Source organism: Zingiber officinale, chromosome 8B (genome assembly GCF_018446385.1).
Source record: "Zingiber officinale cultivar Zhangliang chromosome 8B, Zo_v1.1, whole genome shotgun sequence".
Taxonomy (NCBI): domain Eukaryota; kingdom Viridiplantae; phylum Streptophyta; class Magnoliopsida; order Zingiberales; family Zingiberaceae; genus Zingiber; species Zingiber officinale.
The window spans coordinates 45,713,286-45,738,718 of record NC_056001.1 but is presented as its reverse complement, the minus strand read 5'-3'; the positions used below and the strand labels follow the sequence as shown (position 1 = coordinate 45,738,718).

Below are 25,433 nucleotides of genomic sequence, written 5' to 3'. Positions count from 1 at the left end.
CGTTCTAGATACCTTGCATTCATGAAGATGGACTTGTCAAATAAAACAAAAACATTTTTTTAATTACTACATCTACATTGCCATCGAAACATGGAAGGTTGCTTAATAGACTACGTGGATTGCTAAAGATTTACTTCTCTGATGTTCATGATAGGTAGACCATCTACAAGAATAATATATATCTTATTAAAAATAAGTCATAAAAATAGCATTCCGTTGTAGTCTAGTTGGTTAGGATATTCGGCTCTCACCCGAAAGACCCGGGTTCGAGTCCCGGCAACGGAATTCAATTTTTTATGAAAAAAAAGAAGATAATTTTCTTCCTTTGAGCAGCATTAACTGTCTTAATGTTGACGCTCATCGCTTATCCATTTTGCAGATTCTGAATCTAATTATGACACGTTTTTGAATTAGGCACGTCAAGTTACATTACACCAAAAATGTGCAATTTTACATTTATCAAGTGCGCACTGCCGAAATGAGACACCCAAAGTATTTTTTTTTTACCCTTCGTGATCAACCCTGTATCCTAAAACGGCAGTCAGAAAATTTCCGTTCATATGCCATCTCGAAAAAAGAATTGAATAGCATTGAGTCTATTGTAAGCAATATTACCTTACATTGCAAAGACAGTTTCGCAACTCAATTTCATGACCAAAATCACAATAATTTTACTTTTATCCCAAAGGCTCAACATCTGATCAACCTTCTGTCTGAATGGGATAAATTTTAGAATTGACTATCTTCCAATATAAATCAACACACTCCAATGCTAACATTCAATGTCGACCATATTTGCCTATCTTCCAATTTGGAAGTTTGTCAAAGATCCAGATAGATACAACTACAAACAGGTATTGCCAAACACCATCAGTTGGCAGAAAAAAAAAAAAAAAAAGAGGATAACCACTTGACAAAAAGAATTTGTCGATAAAAGTTATATACACGGGAATGCGTGGTAACGTAATGATACAAACATCAGATTCTTAGTTGCCAATGCTACAACACGTACTTCACAAGAAAATATAAAAAAGCTCAAACCATCTTGATTGGTATTTGCATGGAAAAAGATCCAGCCTACCATTTGTAAGCATATAATTAACTACCACAGTCTCCGGCATGCTTTATGAAGGAAATTGTCGATATACTTTGTTGAAATAGATCATTGGTTTGGGTTGTAGCGAATGTGTTGCTCGTAGAAACTGATTAACTGTGGTATGAAAAAGTTCAATCTCAGCATCTATACTAATGCCAAAAAAATTACAGCAATGCGACAATAGCCTGCACAGCTTACCAACAATGGGTTTTTAGCTTTCAGTTCTTTGTCATCGACAAGGACTTCTTTTCCGTCAGATCTGTACAGAAAAATGGATGTCAAAATCACCTGAAGCTAGTGCAAGTTTTGCAATGAGTGGACAGAAAAGATGAAGTCTCAAAGTAAACTCAATATGGCTAGTGCAACCTCTGCAATGCTTCTGATCTATGAGCTTGGTTTGTGTTTGGAAAATATACAGAGATGCTATCCCTAGGACTAGTAAATGGCATCATAGTAAAATGGAAGCATCTATGCATATAAATAAACGATATGGTGCGTTAGGGCTGGCTTCGATAAACTACACAATGGTGCACTAGGGCCGGCTTCGATAACTTCATGACCTGATTTCAGACTTGGACTAGCTCTGTGAGAAAGAACAAATTCAAGCCCACCAAGTCAGATATCGCCAGTGAAAATCTTGAATGTCTAATAAATGCTCCCACATGGTACAGAGACAGAAGATCAATCAGAAATTGTCAATTACAATCTCCATTCTTAGATAGAATATGAATTGTAATCTAATTCTATAGCATTATTTGAAATAGGAAACAACCTAGATATTTATCAACTACATAACAAATTAACTAATTATACTAAGTAATTTGCTCCTATTCTATCGAGCATCATACCATATAAATGCATTAAAAAGGAAAGGTGGACTATCAAATATTATTAGCATGCCATTGTTACGAGTACAAATAGGCTATTCTCTTTATAAAAGTATAGCTCCAAGCACATGAGACTTGTCAATGCTACGTTCAGAAGAAAAGGACAATTTATGCTAGCCACCTTTGTATCTATCACACAACTGTTGTCTACATGGTTGCATCATACAAATTTATCCTCTATACAGAAAATCAGCTGGTCCTCAATTCCTCTATACAGAAAACCAGTTGGTCCTTAATTTCACTGTGATGTTGGAAACTCTGTGCATGGTTGAATATCCAAGTCCTAGCTACGAGTAGCAATACCAATGAGCTGAATCTCACTTTGGGGTTTAAAAGGGCAACAAATACATGGATGAGGAGAGGACTTCTGACAACCTGCTAAAATGACTACAGTGACACGAGAGGTTCTGTGCAGTTCCTAAGCGACAAATTTGTCACCCATCTCCACCATGGTCCACATCTAGCTCTACCCCATAACTCCACTTCAGCTTGTTCACTTATTCTTCAGTCCAAAAGAGGCCTTCTTCCTACCTGATCTGCATTGTAGCCAGTTTTAATAAAGTTCTTCCTCCTTGTCCAAAGTGCTTTACAGTTTCCTTTCAGTTCAAAATTGAGCTCAATTGACTCTCGTCAGACCAAAGTTGACCTGAATATAAGAATAAGAAAGAAAGTTGGTTGGAAGGATTCTTTCTCCCTAAAATCTTAGGCTTGTGGGACTAAAGTAATAGGGTTGGAATGACAATATTGTTGAACTTTAGGCTAACACAAAGCACATGGATAAAGTTATGTCTTCAAATGAAAGAGAATTTCAAATCTGTTTTATCCATTAATATGGTAACTATAAGTAATACAACTGAATCTCCTGGAGAGGTTGATCTTGGCTTTGGATGAACACTGACAGCACACAAAACAATTAGTGATATCTAATGTACAAATCAAGCATTATCCTCGTGCTTTTACTAGCCTTGACATGAGACACATCTATATCTATGGTTATCCATATTGTATTCTTTCCCATATCACCAACAAAAGAGGTTGCTTAAGTGTGAGCTACAAGTACAGCAACAACCAAGTCTTATCCCACTAGATGGAATCGGCTATATGGTAAGTGTGATGTACAAGTAATTAACATAAATAATAATTACATATCCACACAAACTTTTTAACTTTTTCATGTAAAAACTGGGCAATGAATTCCATGGGAACCTTTACAATAAATGGAATAATAGAGGCTGTGACTAATACAAATATGCATAATTGACATAGATCTAATATGTACTACTATTCAAAATTGACATATCTACATATTGTGTGAGTAGGAAACAAAGAATGTCAATTCCCGTTATGAATTTGAATCTAAGAGAAATTCTAGATAATATTTATTACAAAAAAAATATTCTTGTTTTTCCTGTATAGTAAGGACAAAAAAGAAAAAGATGGGGTCAAAAGAAATTTTCCTTTATTTTAGTTGATCTCATGCTTGATCAAATGCTAAATAACTTCTTGAAATAGGTTAAAAATTAGCTTCAACGAGGGAAAAAATATAATTTCAGCGTGTCAATTAATCTTGGCAACCAATCACACTATATAAAATCAAAATGAGAGCAATTCATTCTTATCACAGTTACCTTCCTAGCATATCCATGGTCTCATAAGCTTGGTATAATATCCTACTTAGTAAATAAAAAGTAAGAAGAGAGTCAATGCTCATCCTACTGGTCAACATGGTTCTACCATATATTCTCATGATTATCATATCAATCTTTCAGGTACCCTACAAGCGATGCATGTGAGAGAGCCACATAGGATAAGATTGGTTAATGGAAGAAGCTTCACTTACACTGTTCTATTGTCAGTAAAGGCATAATTTAGAAACATGACACGTGCTACTGACAACTCCAAATACAAGTGAAAAATATCAGTTGTAGATCCCAGCTATTCTGAAATTCTGCACGCTATTTCACACATAAAAAACAAAAATCATAATTTCTTTTAACACTACAAAGTCAAATTTCTTGATTCACTCCAGGAGACAGGTGCTTCAGCCTAAGAGTAAATTTGTTGCTTAAGGTTTGGCTGTGGACTTATCATTGACAAATCAAATAGCATTCAGTGTTTGGAAGGGTCATGGGGAAGGTTGTAAGTGTTATGCATAACATTAGAGAATCTAAAAACATCAGCTACTAGAACTGGAAAACTACAAAAACAACCAGCTGAAATAAAAAAGGTGCAGACGCAAGACAATACTATTAGAATCTACATGTAGGGATCCATTTAGGATTTGGTCATTAATTACCAACTAGGTGTACGAGATGCTTAAATGACAAAAATGGAGTGGTCTATAAATTTTTGGCATTAACTCATATCAATGATGATCCATTGATCATTCAACAATTAAGTGGTTAAGGGGGTGAGTCAAATAGAACAATCTATAAATTTATTGGCATTAAATTTTTGTTGATGTTGATCCTTTAACAGTTGAATAGCTAAGTGCTCAAATGAATCAAGCTACCAAACACAAGAAGATAGAAAGTGAACTTATTTCTTATTTGACATTGAATTTACATTAATGTGAATCCTTTACTATTCAATAGCTACATTGCTCAAGCAAGCGAGAGTCTTTTCCTAAGCTTGGGTGGCCTTTTCCTTGAGCGTCTTCGACTAGAGGATCGCCTTCTCGTTGTTAGCAATTGATTGTCGACCAGAGGATGCCAATGATAACATTTGTATTCCTTGAGATTCAATAATCAACATTGATCAAATAACATCTCAATTACAGAGGATATCGAATAATTGTGATACAATATCTTTTACATTGTTCCTTTGATATTTCAGTCGTTTAAAATAAGTGAAAATTTTCTAACAATGTCTTTAGTTTTTTATTGCATCTTGATATTTGTGTCAATGTGGTTTATTAATGATACTATGATGTTAATAGGATATTCATACAAAGTTTAGTAAGATGGAATTATTTTTTGACTTATTTATCCCTTTAACATGAAACTTATGATTTGTGTTTCTATATGATTCACGATTGGCAAAAACACCATATTTATTCAAGGTGGATTGAAAAATGCTAAGGTTCATTCTAGTACTTTTTTTAGACACTTTTGATCATGTACCCAGTAGCAAGTTACTTCTTTCCCCATACTGAGAGGTCAGTTTCTGATTATAACAAATTTCTTGAACAGGTAGAAAGTTTTTTGTTTGAGGATTGAAGGTTCAGCCCATATCACAAAAGCTTAACTGCTTTGAAATGAGAATGAATGCAAAGAACCATAGAACATCCTCATAGCAGCAATTCTCACAGAAAATATATCAACGGTTACAGTTTTTCAGCATAGAGATAGGTATGTCCAAAGAATCTCGTGGGGTTCACTTAAAAGAGGGGAATTACTCATGGGTATGAGGATTTCCAGCTACCTATTGATAATGATGTGGATCTATGTCAACATTACTTAATAGTAGGGACTAAGGTACGCCTTAAGCATAGCATCAATAGAAGGAAAATATGCACGACTACTAGAATTAAATGGTGAAAGTTAAAGGATGGAAAGCAAAACATATTTAAGGACAGGATAGTATTACAAGTATTAGCAAAAATATACAATGACTCGAATACGATATGGGATAAGATAATATCAAAGATAAAAATAGTAGCCAAGAATGTACTCGGTAAGTCAAAGGAATGTGCACCACCGAGTAAAGAATATTAATAGTGGAATGAGAAAGTACAAGAGAAATTGAAGGAAAAAACAAATAATTTGTAAGGAATTATATGCTTTTAAAATGAGAAAAACTTTAAAAAATATACGGTAACTAAGAAAGAGGCAAAAAAAAAAAGGAAGCTAAAAATGAAACTTTTGAACGCATATCGAAAATTGAATACAAAAGAAAGAGAAAGAGACATTTATAGAATAGCTAAAGCGAGAAATTGGAAAATAAGATATTTTATCCAAATAAGATGTATTAAAGATTAATGTAATATGATACTATTAAATGACGAGGAAATAAAATAACAATGGAAGAGGTATTTTTATCAACTTTTTAATGAAGGTTTAGATGACCAACTTAATTTAGGTAATTTAATTAGGTCAAATGACTATAGAAATTTAAATTTTTATCGTCAGTAGTAGAGCAAACTTTAAATAGGATGCAAAATGGAAAAAAAACCAAATGATATTCCGATAGAGGTATGAAAGTGTATTGGGAAACAAAGTATTGAGTAACTCACAAAGTAACCCAACATAATATTGAAAACTTAAAGGTACTCTAGTTCCTTTATATAAAAAAAGGAGACGTACATAATTGTGTAAATTATAGGGGTATTAAACTAATGAGTCATATCATGAAACTAAAGAAAAGAGTAATATGAAAAATGATTAAGGAAGGAGATCATGGTGATCGAAAATCAATTTGGATTTATGCCTAGGAGGTTGACAATAGAAGCTATCTATCTTGTCAAATAACTAATTGAAAAATATCGAGAACGGAAGCAAGACTTACACATAGTATTCGTTGACCTAGAAAAACCTTATGATAGAGTCCTTGGAAAATTACATGGAGAACTCTAGAAATTAGGATGTTAGCATAGCGTATATTGAAGTAATTAAGGATATGTATGAATATGTAATGACAGCAATAAAAACTTCAAGCAGATTAACCGAAACGTTTCTTATGAAGATAAGGTTTCTTATGTAATAGAAGTGAAGGGTTTTAAGTTTAGTAGAGAAAAGACAGAATATATAGAATTTAAGTTTAGTAATATTAGATGTAATTAAACAATTATTAATATAGGAAATAACGAGATGTCTATAACGGAAGAGTTTTAAGTATTTAGAATCTTTTTTATAAAATGATGGAGGGATTGAGAGAGATGTCTTACATAGAACACAAGTGAGATGATTAAAATTGAGGAGAGGGTCATGTGTTCTTCATGATCTTAAAGTACCTCTAAGACTTAAAAGAAAATTTTACAAGATGACGGTTAGACCTGTAATGTTATATGGAGCTGAATGTTGGGCTATGACACAAGCACATAAGCAGAAGATGAGAGTTGCAGAGATGAGGATATTAAGGTGGATGTGCGAATATACAAGGATGGACAGGATAAGAAATAAAAATATTAGAGAGAAAGTCGGGATTGCGAGAGAAAATTCTGGGAGACGCGTTTAAAATGGTACAAACATACAATTAGACGGCCAATAAATGCTCCAATTAGGCGATGTGAAACTATGGCAAACATCTATATCAAACGAGGAAAACCAAAAACGACTTGGTTAACAACAAATCAAGATAAAATTTATTTAAATATAAATGATGATATAGTAGGGAATAGAGCCTAAGAGCATTCACATCAGATACTCCAAATATACATTTTACCTAAAAAAATCCCTTGTATCAGATACCCTACTAGTTCCCTAAATTTAGATTCTATGAACAGAAACTCCCTAAATTTAGGAAATGAAAACGCTACCCTAAACATTAAATGAATAATAAAAAAGTATAGAGGAGAGAGAAATAATAATAAATAAATAAAGATATGGTAAATTATAGAGTAGCTGGTGTACCATGTATTGAAAAGAGATTCTCTAAATTTAATAAAGTTGATGATTTATCTTAAATTTTAGAGATATTGATAGGGAAACTGATGTGGATGCTCTAATGACGTAGAAGGATTCATATAACTGATCTCATCTAGTAAGATAAGGATTGGTTGTTGTTGTATCATTTAATTTTAATTTGATTTTGTTTCGTTCATGTAACTAACAATTATTAGAGTAAATGAAAAACAAAAAATATAAAATTTTCAAATTTTGGGATGTAAAATATTATATTCTAGCTTAAATTAGATTTTAAATTTTGTAATTAAATTTATTTAATTTTATAAGTATAAAATTTTTGCAAGAGGCTGTTTCCAGGATTCGAAGCCATGTGACCAAAAGGTCACGGGTTCGAATCCTGGAAACAGCCTCTTGCAAAAAGTAGGGTAAGGCTGCGTACAATGGATCCTTCCCCGAAACCCCGCATGGCGAGAGCTTCGTGCACCGGGCTGCCCTTTTTTTTTTTTATAAGTATAAAATTTTTAAAAACTAAAAACATAAATTTTAACTTACATTTTGAAATGTTTTCCACAAAATTAAGTTTGAATTTAAAATTTTTTATACATCAAAATTAAAATAGATAGAGTTTTTTTTTAAAAAAATAATCTAATCCCTTCAATTGCAATCATCACATATCTTCAATGATATTCCAATAAAATGAATTAAAAATAGTGAAAGGAAAATAAATGACTTATCTTTTAACTTAATCAAATAAATTTCATTTAATCATAAGGTTGTGTCAAATTCTAGTTGTTTCTTAGTACTCTATTCAAAGTTGAGAGAGAACATATACGAGGAGAAAAAGTTTGACAATCCAACCTAGTTTTCCTGTTCCTTGCTCATACACTTCTAACGTCATAAAAGTCCAAAGATGAAAAAAAAATCTTTATCGTTGTTAGATACCAAATTTATCCTACTTAAAATTTTCACATTTTAAATTATTTTTTCAAAATCCTTTAGATACTAATGAAGCTAAGTTGAACCAATATTTTGAGTTTTAGCTCAAGTGGAAGTCGAATTAGGAGAAGGTGGAGTCCATCAAATAAACAGTGACTAAAATTAAGTGAGTTTAAATTGGGCTCAATTTGAATTTATTTTGACCAATTTAAAACTGAACCAACAAAATTTATATATAGGATACTTGAGTTCAATCATATTTAATTAGATTAACAACATTTTAAAAGATTAAAAATTATTCCCTCTCTCTCTCCACTCAACGCAAGTTTTCTTGATTTCTCTTATGCAGCACTGGCCCACAACCCACTCATCACCTACCCACACCCCTCCCTCTGGTAATCTTCCTCTTCTCCCTTCTCTCCCTCAATCTCTTCTCTCTTCTCTGTTTCTCAGTGCCAAATTAGGTGTTGTGCCGATTGGTAGGTGGAACAACAAATTGTGCCCATGTCGATTGGCATAGCTAGGTACTTCATACCATGGATTTGACAATCTAGGTTGCATGTGATTTGGGCTGAAATTTGTTCTATTTTGCAAAAGCATTGTGTCCTGATGAAAAGTCTACAAAACAATTACAAAGGCAAATTCCTTGATTTGGCTTTCATCTATATTCTCTCAAAATCCATTCTACAGCATAACCCTTTGTGCATATCACACTTCTTCACCCAGAATTCTTCTTTTCCTTATTTTCACAAGATTTTGAATACTTGCCTCTAGTCCTATGCATCATATAAAACTATGACAAGGAAACTTGTGTTTAGCAAGCATTTTGTGTTTAGCACCCCTTTAGGTATATTTTTCTCCATTTCCTATTTATAGGGGAAGAACATTGATAGCACATTTAAGTGTTCTTGTCAGGGACACAAAGTTACACATGTAGCAATATAGATGCATATATATCACACATGGCTCCAGACTATTATTCTATTCAAGAACCTAGATCTGCATTGATGCTGAACACAATCATAACAGAAAGTTGAAGTATCAATCAGAAAAAAAAAAATACAACTAATATTGCTGATTTGGATGTGCGAGCATAGATTATCCTTTGTTCAATACCAAAATTTTTACCATTTTCTGATCGACCCTATAACCCAAGTGTCACCTATGCTATCTAAAGTTTTAAACAAGACCTCAAACAGTAGAAATGATCCCGTATGTCTCAACCACTCAGGGTATATTGGAAAATATGTCAGATAATTATAATTTTGAACTTAAATACTTCTATCTAGAGAATAACATTACTAGGTATTACGCATTAGAAATATTCAGGTCAAATGTACAATAGATAATACTACAACGATCACAATAAAGAATGTGACTTACAACTCCAATCATTCAACCCAAAAATAAAAAGGAAAAAAATATACTGTGCACTTTGAGCAAAAAAAGGGACATGCTCGCAAACTTTCATGCAACATCATAAGTAATTAAACAGTCATATTCTTAGTGAAAATTAAGACAAGATATTCTGAGCAGAAAGATTGCAAAGCTATATTGTAAGGTGTTCCATATAAACATCCATAAACTGGACAAACAGAAGCATACCCAGTTCAAACCACTTAACTTGCCTTAGTAAAAAAGACCAAATCAAGGATCTAGATGAACGACTTTATAAATGATTCAAAGAGGTAAAGCAATAGCCAATTGCAAACTCACCTAAGAGCCTTGAAAGTTATGGATACTTGTTGCACATTGTTTACTACAGAAGCATAGAAACGAACTGGCTTTAAAAGCTTGGTGATTGGAGGTGACTTTCCAGCATCATCCAACTTATTTTTGTCATCAAATTCAGAAACATGTGCATTCTCAAACTTTTCCCCTTTGCCACAAGGTCCAGTTTCCTTTCTTGCAGTTACTGTCTGCTGCTCATCCTGTTGACCTGTTACAGAACCCTGTGTGAACCTTCTCACGCACCCAGATTTCCTCCTCTTTGCACCAGTAGGTATATTGGCCTGTAGTGCCTGGGTGCATTCCACCTTCGAGAACCCATCCAATGAACCATCCTCCTCCCGACCACAAGGAGGGCTCAAAGAAGCGTGTCCATTTGTTCCAATCTGCTCTGTTGAATTAAGAGCCTCTAGGCTCTGTCCATTCTCCACTCGAGATAAAGTCACCTCGATCTCCTCATCTCTGCTCTTGTTCTTTGACTCTCCAATTTCCTTCTCCACTACTTCTGCCCTCTCAACTTGTTGGTTGTTTTTAGCGGCATCAGCACCTACCACTGAATTGCAAATGGAATCTATCTGATTGAGAGATGTAAGAATCGTTTTTAATTCCTCATTTTGGACGCAGCGCTTCTTCTGGGCAGCGATACCATACGGTCCTCCATGTCTCCGCTTGCGCTTTCGTGATCGAGGCGACCTCGATCTGTCCACAGAAAGAAAAGCTCAACTCATGAGGCAAACAGATGTTCGGAGAAGAGAAAGCAGCCCTTCTCTTTTTTTTTTCAAACAATAATAATAATAATTAAAGAAAGCGATTTCGGAGTGGCGAAGAGAGAAACTCCGACCTTTCTTCGAAAACTTCGATGATATCGGCACAGGTCTGGATGTTCTCTAAGGGCTCCCAGGTGTTGGCCGTCTCCGGCCATCCTCGCCTTCCGTCCAAGAAGCAAATAACCATGAAATAAATAGACGAATCCCTAGAGCGAGGAAAAGATGGAGATCAAAAAGACAGCGGAATTACCACTTGATGAGGTATTGGATTTGACCCTTTCGAACTCGTTTCTTCCTGATGTCTTCGATCTCGTAGAAGCCGTCCTCCAGTTTGGGAGCTTCACCTCCTTCTCCAACTAATTCTCCCTCTCCCTCTTCCTCTCCCTCCTCCTCCTCCTCCTCCTCTTTCTCCTCATCTTTCTCCACATCCTCCCGTCCGGCGACGGCGCCACCCTCCTTCATAGGGGCGTAGGCGGTGCCGTTCACTGAGGCGTCGGTCTGCTGTCGGCTGTCGGCTGTCGGCTGTCGGCGTCCACTTCGTAGTCTGGTAATTGGTTTATTATTTATCTGCTGATAAAAATCAAAGTAGTTAATTACCAAATACATATACTGTTTTTTTATTAAAAAAATAATAATAAATCTGCCCGTTACAATTTTTAAAAAAATAATTAATTTGTTGTGAATTGTATTAAATCTATAACACTATTAAAATTCTATTAACCTTTTGTAAGTTCGACTTATTGTTCTTATTCTTAAAAAAATATCTTACAATATAGAAATATCTCATTATTAAAATTAAAAATAATTAACTATTATTGTATTTGTCTAATTATTAGTTTATCTAATATTATCTATCAATTAATTATGTACTTGTATATAATAAATAAGCCGGTCCACTTCATCTATACAGCATTTTTATCTAAATAAGATCAATTGTTAAATAAGTGGATTTGCCCTTTGTTATCCTGATTAATTATTAGATAGTTAAAAGCTAATTATTTTAAATAATTAATAAAAAGTTAAGAACTAATTTATGTAATTAAAATTGAGAGAGGTAAATCAAACTTAATGAAGAGTTACATAGATTTTCATTAAAAAATTTAAAAGGCATAAATGAATTTTTACAATTATTGTATAACTTAATTTAGAGAAAATCATTTAGAAATTATTTAAATGAATTGTAAATATTTTTCAGAAGTTTTAAATTATTTTAAAATTTATTTTTAAAAAATAAGTTATTAAAAAATTTTAAAAATTATGTTGTATAATTTATATGAGTTTTGTTACTTGTACATTCATACCTGAGCACCACTGAACAACTAGTATTAATTTTTTAAAAAAACAAGTCACTTCTTTTAACCTAAATACTATACTTTGAACATTAAGTCCTAAATTCTAAGCCCTAAAGAAAATTTTAAAAAATAACCCTAATTTATACCGTCCTTTAATTATGGCAACTTAGATACCTAAATACTATACTTTAAACATTAAGTCCTAACTTCTAAGCCCTAAAGAAAATTTTAAAAAATAACCCTAATTTATATAGTCCTTTAATTATGACAACTTAGATTAAAGACAGATTGTTCTTGCCCTGAAGTTGAGTAGACGGCTGCCGGGAAATAACGCTGATGTGGATCTCCATGTGCGCGGGAAACGCCTCGCTCCTGCAATCACAAGTCGTTAGTGCCAAGCCGGGTAGGGGTTCCCGGTGACGGCCCTCCAACGCACAAGTCACACAACAGCAGGAAGGGAAAATAAAGGAAACAAAGAAGTGAATGGTGGTGCTCAAAGACGTATCTACGCGTACCTCCGCGGATGACCACCTCCTCTCTTATATAGAGCTTCGGCAGGCTGACTGCACATTCCCTGAGTAGTCGCGCATTCCCAAAATTTCCCCAAAAGCTAACATCGAGAAAGGGTCCCTAACGTCCTACTATAACGGGACGAACACCTCTCTGTCAAGGCGGCGGGATCTTCTCCCGTACGATTTTCCGTCCATCAGCACCGTCAGCCAACGGTATTGACTCCCAAAAGGATGTTGGCACATATCTCCCGTCTGATTTGTCGGCCGTTAATCTGATTGAACTTCCCTTGATCGTTCCGACCAGCCAATTCCATATCCCCTTACGAGTATATCACATCCGAGCGGCGTGAGTGACTTTGGTTTCAGTGCGCCGCAGGCTGACCCAACTCTTCTTGAATTCTTCCGGTCGGTCGGCGAATTCTTCCAGCCGACCGGCCTGTATAGACGTCCGCTCAGCTGGTCCCTTAGCTGACCACCTCTCGATTTTGACGTCCACCTAAGCGTTGCACTTCCTGGGAGGGGGGGCCCTCCTAGATTATCACCGGATCACATGCCTCCCCTTTGAGTCTAGTCGAAGGAGGTTGTAAGTCCAACTGACTGGACAAAATGTTGTGAAGATGTGATTTCCTACGGGCATGGCGGTCACCTATGTCGGTCGGCCCCCTTCACGAGCCCATCGGCCGGCCTGCCGGATTGTTTATCCGTGAGCTTTCTATCTTTGCTCGGTTGGCTTCTGGATCCTTCGCTAAGGCGCTCCTTGCAAAAATCTCTTCGAAACTTGTATCAGCCCGAGGCATTGATGTGAAGCATGCTTCCTTAATTGCTCTGACAACCGCCTTATCAACGCACGCCACACGTCTCCTCCTGCTAGCGCACGTTTGAGGTGACAGGCTGGGATGTGACCTTTGGGTTATTTGAATTTCAATGGTCGGATTTGCCTCTAGGTGTTCGCGCTGTCAATCGGACGGCTAAGCGAGGTCCCTTGATGTTTATAAGCTTGTCGCCGTCGTCTTCTTTCTCTCATGCTTTTGCTTCCGGCGACTTCGTCCGCGTTCTTTGGCGATTTTCCCCGTGTTCCCGACGAATACTTTGTGTTCTTTAGCAAATCCTCCTGTTCCCCTGTCATTCCCGTTCCTGGTGAGTCCATTGTCTTCTTCTGTAGCCCCTAACTGCTTTGTCTCCTGCGATCTTCCGGCGAGCTCCTTCTCTTGCTTCTGCCCTCTTTTTCTTTTTGCACTTCCTCCCGACTCCTCTCGTTTCCTCCCTTCTATCATGGTCGGTGCATCGCAGCCTTCGTCCTCTGCTCCGAGCCCTTGGTACGATACTATGGAGTCGCGATTCGATGAGAATGATGCCCAAACCCTAGTCAATACCTTTGAACTCCCTCCCGGCTACGAGATCCATGTCCCGCTAGCCACCGATCGGCCTTCCGCCCCGCCGACCGGCTGTGTCTGCTTTTTCCGCGACCAATTTGCTGCCGGTCTGCGGCTTCCTCTTCATCCCTTCATCCTTGATGTTTGTAGATACTTCGGTCTATCCCTTTCTCAGCTAGTCCCTAACTCCTTTCGCCTTCTGTGAGGGATAATTATCCTATTCCGCTTACATCGCATTCCCTTGACCCCTTCGATTTTTCACTTTTTTTATTACCCCAAGCTGTCCGATCAGCCAGGCACTTTCCTCCTACAAGCTCGACCGGGCTTGGTCTTTTTTAATAGGATGTCTTCTTCCAATAAGCATTGGAGAGAACACTTCTTCTTTGTCCACTTCCCCGACCGGCCTTCCTTCCAAACCACTTGGCAACTTTCCCTGGGGCCCCAACCTTCGTTGACTCGCTACAAGAACACTCCCGCCTACTTGCTTGCTGCCTCCATGCTAGCTGGTCAGAAGTTCAACATTCACAAGCTGCTGGAGGAATGAGTCTTGGCGCTTTTTGGCCTTAGTCCGATCAGCCCCGACGAGCCGATCAACCTAGGTACACCATCAATTTTCCTCCTTTCTCTTTATCTAACTGATTTCTTTCTTTATTTTGCAGCTGACATCATGATGCGAGCACGCTTGGTCGGGCAGTCGAAGCTTACCACTGCCGATGTTGACCAGGTAGTGGTTGAAGTGTTGGTCGAGCGGGGGTTTCAGCCGGAAGATCTCCCCGGACCGGTACTGCCCGAACAGGGGCCTACTAAGGAGGCCGGTGGGGAATACAACCTGATGCCAGTCGGAGCAACAGCAGCGAGAGTGCCAATCGCGGAGCTTCTGACGGATCAGCTAGCTCCAGAAGAGGGCTCGCAATCGGAAGCGCCACTTGAGAATACGCGCAAGAGGCGTCGCGCAAAGAAAGTTGCGTGCTCCGCGACTTCGGTGGCGAGGGTTGCCGATCAGAGCGGTGCTTCCGGTCAGATACTGTCAGAGGCTGCCAATGTTTCTTCTGACCGGACACCCTCCGCCCCTCTCGTTGCCTCTCTCGCCGCTAGTCTGCCGCCACTATCGGCTCAGGGCCGCATCTTAAGGTCAAGCATGAACCCAGTGCCCTCTTCTTCCCGCACGGGCCGATCAGCCTCTTCCCATTCGCCCACAACTCGTCGGAGACACGTCACGACCACACTCCACCTTCCTACTGAAGATCTTTCAGCGCCAGGCAGCTCAGCCGATCAGACTGAACACCGGATTATCATTAAAGGTCATTTGGCCGAGATATGGGAAGATGCGCGCGCTCGGGCCGTGGCTACTCCTCCGGGTGTATTAGTGAACAACTACACTAAGTAGATTACCGGCGTGAGTTTTTCTCTTAACTTCCATATCGATTAATTTGGTCTTGTTTATGATCCCCTTCCAATCACGACTTTCGCAGTTTTGGGTGGATGGTTTGACTATGAGCTAGAGACTTGCCTTTGTAGAGGATGAGTTGAAATGGCTGAAGGAAACCCCAGGCCAGTCAGGCACCACTCACGGTCTAAACGACACTCAGGTGGCTCAGCTGCAAGCTGACTTAGCCAAGAGTGAAGAGCTGCTGATCGCCGAGTGGGGTAAGAGCGCCGAGTAAGTCGGGTATATTGACTGACTCAAGAAAGATATCTCCACCTTCGAGGGAAAAATCACTTTGGCCACCAACCGCAAGTAAAGGGCTGTTGAGGATCTGGAGAAGAAAAATGTGGAAGCCCGGGCTCTCGAGCAGAAGTTAAAGCAGACGGAAGACAAGCTGAAAAATGTTGAAGGTCTGTTGATGTCTGAGCGGCAAGCTCGCAAGTCTGAAGAGGCCACTTTAAGAAGCCAGCTATCTGACAAGGATGCCGATCTTGCGGTGGTGAAGGCAGATTTGGAGAGTGCCTGGTCGGCCTTGGAGGCCTATAAGGAAAGCGAGCGTAGCCGATTTGAAGAGATGAAGGTGGCTTACATTCGGTCTGACACCTTCGTGGATAAGTTCGTTGCCCGAGTTCTCCGACTCTTCGGCTGCACCATGGGCAACATTTTTGATCAACTCAAGAAAAAGGGGCATCTGCCTGCCGATCTGCCCGGCTCCATGATTGATCGCGATCAGCTCAATGACTGTATCCCCGACGATGCCTTGGCTTATTTGGAGTGAACCCTCTAAAGCGTTTCTGTTCGCTTGGTTTGCTAAGTGCTTTTTTCAGTTGTACTAATCGGCCATCGGGTGTACCCGGTTGACATGAACTTTTAAGACGTAACTAGCTTCTGTCTTATCTTTGACAATTTTCCTCGATATTTTTATCGTCTTTGAATATGATTAGGCAATCATCTTGTTCTTACTTGTCGCTCGATCATACGAGGGTTTAAGGTCCCCGATCCACAGTCGATGACGCGAGGGTTTAAGGTCGCCGCTCGACCGTCGATGACGTGAGAGTTTAAGGCCGCCGCTCGACCGTCGATGACGCGAGGGTTTAAGGTCGCCGCTCGACCGTCGATGATGTGAGGGTTTAAGGTCATCGCTCGATCGTTGATGACGCAAGGGTTTAAGGTCGCCGCTCGACCATCGATGAAGCGTTTGATATGAAGGGGTTAGGAGAGATCCCATTGTTTTCTTCCTGTGTCCAAGAAAACATACATTTAAGCAAGTGTACATGAATTCACTCGCTCACCTCTCATCCGGCTCTGTAAGGTTGGAGGTGATTTGCGCTCCACGGTCTCTCCAGCTTCCTTCCCTCCGCGTCCTCCAAGTAGTATGCACCCGACCGCAACCTTTCTGCTACTTTGAATGGGCCCATCCATGGAGCTTCCAACTTTTTGACATCTCCGACCGGCTTGACCCTTTTCCAGACTAGGTCGCCCACCTGGAAAGATCTGGGGATCACCCAGCGATTGTAGTTTTGCCGCATCCTTTGTCTATATGCTGCCAGTCGGGCGGCCGCTTTGTCGCGCGTCTCATCGACCATGTCGAGCTCCAACCGTCGCCTTTCCCCATTTTCTTCGTCGTAGTGAAGCACCCGATCAGACTCAATCCCAACCTTGACTGGGACGACCGCCTCTCCTCCGTATACTAAATGGAATGACGTGAAGCCAGTCCCTTCCTTGGGAGTCTTCCGTAGCGCCCATAACACACTGGGTAGCTCATCCACCCAGCTGCCCCCCATGTGATCAAGCCGAGCGCGCAACGCCTTGAGGATTTCCCGGTTGGTAACTTTAGCCTGTCCATTACTTTGAGGGTAGGCCACGGAGGTAAAAGCTTGATGTATGTCATAACCCGCGCACCATTCCCCCAACTCTTGGCCCGTGAATTGTCTACCATTATCTGAGACAAGTCGGCATTGTATGCCAAACCAGCATATAATATTCTGCCATAAAAACTTCTTGACCATGCTTTCCGTTATTCTCGCCAGCGGTTCGGCTTCCACCCATTTTGAAAATAATCAACGGCCACAAGTACGAACCTTCTCTGACCGATCGTCATAGGGAAAGGGCCGACTATATCCATTCCCCACTGGTCGAATGAGCACTCAACAGAGGACACTTTCATTTCGGAGGTCGGTCGGTGAGTCAGATTACTGTACTTTTGGCAGGATAAGCAAGTGGCTACCAACTTGCTCGCATCTTTCTGGAGTGTTGGCCAAAAATATCCTGCTAGGATAACTTTCTTCGCTAGTGATCGCCCACCCGGGTGCCCTCCACAAGAGCCCTGATGTACTTCTTGAAGGATGTATTCAGTGTCCTCAGTTCCCACACATTTGAGCAGAGGGCGTGAGAAAGCTTTTTTATACAATTGTTCGCCCACCAGGGTGAACCGAGCGGCTTTCCTTCTTAAGATTCAATCGGCTTCATGACCTCCTGGTAAGCCTCCTGACTGGAGGAACCTAATGATGGGTGTCCTCCAGTCTTCCGGAAATGGTATCCCCCTTGACTGGTCAACGTGCGCCACTAGGGAGACCCGCTCAATGGGGGAAGTGGTGATGATCATTGCGCTAGCCAGCTTTGCCAGTTCATCTGCCGCTTGGTTATCTGATCGGGAAATTTTGTAAATAACGACCTCTTGAAAATTTGCCTTAAGTTTTTCGAAGGCGTCCGCATATAGCCTGAGCCAGCGCTATTGATCTCGAACGTTCCGTTCAGCTGCTGAGCCGCCAACTGTGAATCCGAATGTAAGAGTACCTTCGTGGCCCCGACGTGCCGAGCGGCTTGGAGACCAGCTATGAGCGCTTCGTACTCAGCCTCGTCGTTGGTGGCTCGGTAATCCAATCGAATGGATAGATGCATTCGGTCTTCTTTTGGAGATATAAGCAGGATGCCTATTCCACTACCTGGTCGGGTGGACGAACCATCCACATATACCCTCCATGAGGACTCTGGCTCAGGGTCTGGTACTTCTGTGATGAAATCCGCCAACGCCTGCGCTCTAATAGCCGACCGGGGTCGGTATTGGATATCGAACTCACTGAGCTCAGTGGTCCATTTGATTAACCAGCTAGACACTTCAGGGTTGAGCAAGACCCGACCCAAGGCGCTATTGGTCATCACAATTATAGAGTGGGCCAAAAAATAGGGTCGAAGCCTCCGAGCGGCAAGGATCAGAGCGTAAGCGAGCTTCTCAAGACCTATATAGCGAGACTCAGCGTCTTTCAATATGTGGCTCAAAATACACCTGTTGCTGCTTCCCCCCTTTCTCAGTGATTAACGCTGAACCGATGGCATGCTCGGTTGATGATAAATAAATTAAAAGCGGCTCCCCCACAGCTGGCTTGGCTAAGATGGGCAAGGAGTTGAGATATTGCTTGAGTTCCTCGAACGCCGTGTCACACTCGCCATCCCACTGGAACTTGGTCGCTCGCCTCAGAATATTGAAAAATGTCAGGCTCCGGTCAACTGATTTAGATATGAACCTTGATAGAGCCGTGATTCTTTCGGTCAGCCTTTGTACTTCCTTCAGGTTGTGAGGCGGCACAATGTCTTGGAGAGCTTTTACTTTACCGGGGTTCGCCTCGATTCCCTGTTCGGTGACTATGTAGCCCAGAAACCATCCATCCTTAGCGCCGAACAGGCACTTGGTTGGGTTGAGCTTGATCCCGTAATTTCGCAGCGTCTGGCATGTTTCTTCCACATCTGCACATAGGTCGACAGATCATAGTGACTTAATGAGTATGTCGTCAACGTATACCTCCAAATTCTACCCGATCTACTTCCGGAACACCTTGTTCATCATTCTTTGATAGGTGGAGCCTGTGTTCTTCAATCCGAACGGCATGACCTTGTAACAAAACGTCCCATCAGCCGTGACGAAACTGACCTTCTCCTTGTCTTCGCGCGCGAGTGGAACCTGGTGATAGCCCTGATAGGCATCGAGCATGCAAATCAGCTCGCATCTGGCCGTCGAGTCCACCATCTGGTCTATCCTTGGTAGCGGGTAGGAGTCCTTGGGGCAGGCTTTGTTTAAATCCCTGAAATCGATGCACACTCGCCATTTATTACATGGCTTGGAGACCAGCACTACATTGGCGAGCCAGGTTGGAAACTGAATTTCCTCGATGTGTCCGGCCTCCAGTAGCTTTTCTACCTCGGCTCGGATAATCAGGTCTTGCTCAGCGCTAAAGTCGTGCTTCCTTTGCTTGACCGGTCGGGCGTCTGGTCGAACGTGCAGCTCATGCAGTGCCACACTTGGATCGACCCCGGGTAGCTCGTGCGTCGACCAGGCAAACACATCATGGTTTCTTTGAAGGCAGGCGACCAACTCCTCCTTTTGCGGGCTGGCCAGATTGGATGCTACAAATGTAGTAGCCTCCGACCGGCTCGGATGTATCTGTACCTCCTCCTTGTTGTCGTATACCAGTGGGGGCGGCTTTTCTCTAATGGCGTTTACTTCCAATCGGGGGCATTTCCTGGCGGCTTTAGTGTCCTCCTTGACCATCTCAACATAACACCGCCGGGCTGCCACTTGGTCCCCTCGAACTTCGCCTACTAGATTCCCCACTGAGAATTTGATCTTCTGGCAGTAGGTCGACACTACCGCTCGAAATTCGTTGAGGGTCGGTCGGCCCAATATCACGTTGTACGCCGAGGGCGCATCTACCATAATAAAATTCATGGTGCGCGTCCTAATCAGGGGCTCCTCTCCAAGCGAGATGCCCATCCTCGTCTGCCTGATTGGCGAGACTTCATTGCCGGTGAAGCCGTACAGCGGTGTTGCCATGGGTAGGAGTTCAGCCTGATCAATCTGCAATAAATCAAATGCTTGTTTGAAAATAATGTTTACCGAGCTTCCTGTGTCGATGAAAGTCCGGCGAATGGTGTAATTTGCGATCATCGCCTTGATGATCAGTGCGTCATCATGAGGGATCTCGATCTCCTCCAAGTCCTTAGGGCCAAAACTGATCTCGGGCCCCTCTGCCTTCTCCTTGCTGCACCCTACCGCATATATGGTCAGCTGCCTCGCGTGGCCCTTCCGGGCTCGGTTGGAATCTCCCCCGGTCGGGCCACCTGAGATCATCCCAATTTCTCCACAGGAGGCGATCCTTCTGTTCTCCTCTTCTCGCACCGAATGTCTGTTCCGATCGGCCGAGGCGTGAGTAGGGTTTCTTTCTCGGGGATGATGGTCCCGTGGCTTGTGAGCCCTTCGACCCTCGGTTTTTCGGTCGATTCGACACTCGGGCTGCCGATCCGGCGTAGGAGTCCGACGTTTATACTCCTTTGTCGCGGGCCGATGCACATTAGGGTCGCCTCGGCACTCCCACGTGTTGTGCGTCCCTGATTGATTGAACTTACAGAACATCGGGGTCCACTTTTTGCCCTTCTTGAGTTGGGCGGCCTCCATATGGATTGCATGCGTTCTCGGCTCGGGATACGGTTGCGACCCCGCGGCCCGGGGACCGGTCGGAGGCTGGTGGTTGCTTGGTCTCCTCCGATCGGCCGCCAGTTGAGGCTCGGCAGGCGCCTCTTTCCTTCGGGCCGCTTGTGCTTCTTCTACGTTGATGTACTCCGTGGCCTTCCTTTGGAGATGAGCGAAATCTTTCGGGGGTTTGCGGATGAGGGATCGGAAGAACTCACCCTCTACGAGCCCTTGAGTGAAAGCGTTTACTAGCACTTCTGATGAGACTACTGGTATGTCCATCGTCGTCTGGTTAAATTGTTGAATGTATGCCCTGAGAGCTTCTCGGGGACCTTGCTTCAGTGAAAACAAGTTGACGCTCATTTTCTGATGTTGGCGGCTACTCGTGAAGTGGTGTAGGAAAGCGGCCCGAAAATCCTTGAAGTTGCGTATGAACCCGGTCGGCAACCTGGTGAACCACCGTTGAGCTGGTCCCGAAAGCGTTGTCAAGAATACCCTGCACTTCACCCCATCAGTGTACTGATGCAGAGTGGCCGCATTGTCGAACTTGGCCAAGTGATCATCTGGATCGGCGCTCCCATTGTACTCCCCAATCGCCAATGGGGTGTAGTGGCGAGGTAAGGGATCCTCCATGATTCCTAGCGAGAACTTGTCGTTGATCCGTTCGGGCGAGTCTCTGTCTCGTGGTGCTTTTCCCTTCCTCGCATCCCTTTCGGGCGCCTCATCTGACGAGGAACCTCGATCTCGGCGGGCTCTGCCTCCTTCCTCTGAGGACGTCCTAAACAATGCTCGGTGAAAAGGGATTGGCACGTTTGGTGCTGGCCCAGTCGTGTCTGATCTCTTGTCCATGTCTGGGTGGGCTATGGGTTCAGCTCCGCGACCAGGATCTACAGGCTGGCCAGATCCTGAGATGGCTGGCTCCTGTGCCGGTCGATCAACTAGCATTCGCTGCTGTTGTTCCATTGCTCTTGCCACTCCGGCTTGGATCAGCCTCTCCAACTCTTCTGTCGTCAGCGTTACGGTTGTTGATCGTCTGGTGTCTTCCATCCTTCGCTTCTGGGTTCAGGTTGAAGTTCCCACAGACGGCGCCAATTTGATCCTGCCTTGAAGTTGAGTAGACGGCTGCCGGGAAATAACGCTGATGTGGATCTCCATGTGCGCTGGAAACGCCTCGCTCCTGCAATCACAAGTCGTTAGTGCCAAGCCGGGTAGGGGTTCCCGGCGACGGCCCTCCGACGCACAAGTCACACAACAGCAGGAAGGGAAAATAAAGGAAACAAAGAAGTGAATGGTGGTGCTCAAAGACGTATCTGCGCGTACCTCCGCGGATGACCACCTCCTCTCTTATATAGAGCTTCGGCAGGCTGACTGCACATTCCCTGAGCAGTCGCGCATTCCCAAAATTTCCCTGACGTCCTACTATAACGGGACGAACACCTCTCTGTCAAGGCAGCGGGATCTTCTCCCGTACGATTTTCCGTCCATCAGCACCGTCAGCCAACGGCATTGACTCCCAAAAGGATGTTGGCACATATCTCCCGTCTGATTTGTCGGCCGTTAATCTGATTGAACTTCCCTTGATCGTTCTGACCAGCCAATTCCATATCCCCTTACGAGTATATCACATCCGAGCGGCGTGAGTGACTTTGGTTTCAGTGCGCCGCAGGCTGACCCAACTCTTCTTGAATTCTTCCGGTCGGTCGGCGAATTCTTCCAGCCGACCGACCTGTATAGACGTCCGCTCGGCTGGTCCCTTAGCTGACCACCTCTCGGTTTTGACGTCCACCTAAGCGTTGCACTTCCTGGGAGAGGGGCCCTCCTAGATTATCACCAGATCACAGATGATTGATGTAAGTATCTTGGGTGAGTTTTGATATAATATAATTAGGTTAAGTCAGCCTCTGTGTTTTTATACCTTGTGTGTAAGTGTGCAAGAACTTAGAAGCATAAAAAATTAAGTTAAAGACACAGCAAGCGAGAAGCGTGACATGGAAAGTGAGTCGATGGGCTCGGTGCATCCGAGTGATAAGGTGCTGCAGAAGAATATACCAGCGCACAAGAAGGATATGCACTACGCTTTCGAGGAACGAAAAGCTCGAGTGGAAAACTGCTCGAAGAGAAGGCCGGAGTTGGGTTCAGGTGAACTCAACTCTAGATGCCCGGAAAATTACCCAAGTAACCAGAGCAGAAGCAGGACAAGTTGACATCCAAGCGCCCGGACCAACCTGGTACAGAACATGTGTCTTGTCGAGACGTTGCTGCGGATGACGTTTGGAGTCCACGTCAACAACACTCCATATACCCAAACCGGTCTAGGTGGCGAGGTGAGGATAAAATTTTATCCTAAAGCTGTTGAAGAGCAGTTGCGAAGCAGATAGAGTGTACTGCCGGGGCGCTCGAACCTACTCTAAGCGCCCGAAGCTGTCACGTCAGCCAACGGATAAATTTATTTTTGTTTTTCATATTTACAATTCATGCTTTCAAACGATGTACGGGGTTTCTTCGCCTTCGACTTTGCTCGAAAAAGGAGACTTTGCTAGTATTTACATTGTCTTAGATTAACAATCTTCTTGGTTGCAAATCAAATAAATTTCGGTAGCCTCTTATTTATTTATATCTATTTTTTATTTATTAAATGTTTATCTAACTCAAGTCGAAAGAATAAGAAAGGTATAATCATAATTTCAAGATAATTCACCTTCTCTTTTACCGATCGCATCAGGACATACAGTTGAAAGTCCCACTAATCTACACCCATATATAAATAATCTTACCTTTACTATTCTCAACCGTCACTTAGAGTATCCAAATCAGTTTCTCTATTAATATATCTAAAATTTAGGGTAAATGCCTCACTTTATTAAATTTAGATAATAAATTTTTACTACACACTATATCAAATACCCTAAAAATTTCATCATCCTTAATTTTTTATTATTTTTATTTTGTTTCTTCTATTTTTTATTATTATATTTATGGAATGAGTGGAAGGAGAGAGATTGAGTGGAAGGAGTGAGATTAAAAAGAAATATTATTTTATTTTTAGTGTAGATGTTTCATTCCCTAAATTTAGAGAATCACTATTCATCAAATCTAAATTTACGGAATGGATAGGGTAATTAATGCAGAGGATTTTTAGTTAATCTATCCAAAATTTTTGAATAAGGTAATTGACGTGGGTGCTCTAAAGGAATAAAGAATCAATTAATTAAAGAAATTCATTAATTAATTACATGAGATTTGTGTTGGTCTACCCGCATGTCAATTAAAAAATATTACACAAATTAACTTGATAAATTTAAATTAATTAAATCAATACTTTTTAAGAAAAAAAAAATCACTTTTCACCTCTTAAAAAATCCCTTCGTCCTTTTATATATATATATATATATATATATAACTGTAGCTCAAGATACTCGGTTCTCAAATTAAGATTTTTTTTCTTTTTTTAAAAATTTTTTTAAAAGTTCGTTGAAGATTCAAATTTAGAGGTCTCTATTTTATGAGTCCTAAGTTATTATATCTTTAAAGACGATTATTAATAAATCATAAATATTTGAATTGGATAATAACTTCTTTCATGGCCTCACCTCAAACTTAAATTCCCTGATTTGAAGGGATAAACAGACCCAAAAGGATGGGTCAATATCCATAGAAGTGATTTGACGATCAATATTATTAGATACGTGGCTAATAATATTAAATTGATGAAGATGCAATTATAAGAAATATGTGTCTACTACTCGAATGGGTGCATCACCAACTAAATGGGTTTATCGAGAATCTCAAAGGGATATGACCTATGTTGTCATATTTAATGTTTCACCGGTTCAAGTTGTTGAATTGCTAATCGCTATATTGGCTGACCGGCCGGCAAGCCCCAATCTAGTGGACCACTTTCATTAATTAAGAGAAATTCTAATAACAATGTTATAGTCAGCGCTATGCTATATAACATTAAGAAGAAATTAAGATGTGATCATTGTGTGAGAATTGGGATTAGGACGATCGACAAGCAACTATTACCACTTGGAGTGGTAAAATTTCACCGATTGACAAATGTCGATGTCCGCCAAGAGGATGACAGAATAGAGGAAATCACTAATTAATGGAGTTGGTTTAAGGCAATAGAGTTAGTAATAGGGAATTAAGGGTCAAACATATTTGTTTTTTATAAAGATTGGCTTAATTAGGATTAGATATGGCATGCGTAATAGATAAATGTTGATAATACAAGTAGGCACATTAAGCTTAGATGTTAGAATCAATAATCCTTGTGAGGCGTCTGGAACGAAGATAATTACCTTTTACTAAATCACTAATCCAATGTTATCAAGTTACATTATAGCCTAAGTAAAAAGCTACATGAATCCGAAAGCAAAACAATC

General features: G+C 41.3%; 1 protein-coding gene and 1 non-coding gene across 3 annotated transcripts; one reads left to right on the top strand and one right to left on the bottom strand.

The window, feature by feature from the left end:
• The first annotated feature begins 212 nt into the window (after window positions 1-212).
• On the top strand, window positions 213-285 carry TRNAE-CUC. Its single transcript has one exon. It is a non-coding gene; the product is annotated as a tRNA-Glu (tRNA).
• Window positions 286-910: 625 nt separating this feature from the next.
• On the bottom strand, window positions 911-11,599 carry LOC122015352 (probable chromo domain-containing protein LHP1). Of its 2 annotated transcripts, XM_042572199.1 has the most exons (5): window positions 11,229-11,599; window positions 11,053-11,139; window positions 10,200-10,910; window positions 1,295-1,355; window positions 911-1,210 (listed from the first exon to the last, which is right to left on the bottom strand). In XM_042572199.1, exons 1-5 carry the CDS (start codon window positions 11,582-11,584, stop codon window positions 1,163-1,165), a joined length of 1,263 nt encoding a protein of 420 aa, XP_042428133.1. In that variant the 5' UTR covers window positions 11,585-11,599; the 3' UTR covers window positions 911-1,162. The 2 variants fall into 2 exon arrangements, with proteins under 2 accessions (XP_042428133.1, XP_042428134.1); XM_042572200.1 differs by lacking the exons at window positions 911-1,210; window positions 1,295-1,355 and adding an exon at window positions 2,113-2,629.
• Window positions 11,600-25,433: the final 13,834 nt, after the last annotated feature.

Excerpts from the sequence above, each read along its gene's own strand:
- LOC122015352 (XM_042572199.1), bottom strand. The coding sequence starts at position 11,584 with ATGTATTTGGTAATTAACTACTTTGATTTTTATCAGCAGATAAATAAT. Across the intron at positions 10,911-11,052 it reads ATCGAAGTTTTCGAAGAAAG|ATCGAGGTCGCCTCGATCAC; the intron begins GTCGGAGTTTCT and ends TTCTGTGGACAG. Across the intron at positions 1,211-1,294 it reads AAGCTAAAAACCCATTGTTG|TTAATCAGTTTCTACGAGCA; the intron begins GTAAGCTGTGCA and ends TTCATACCACAG.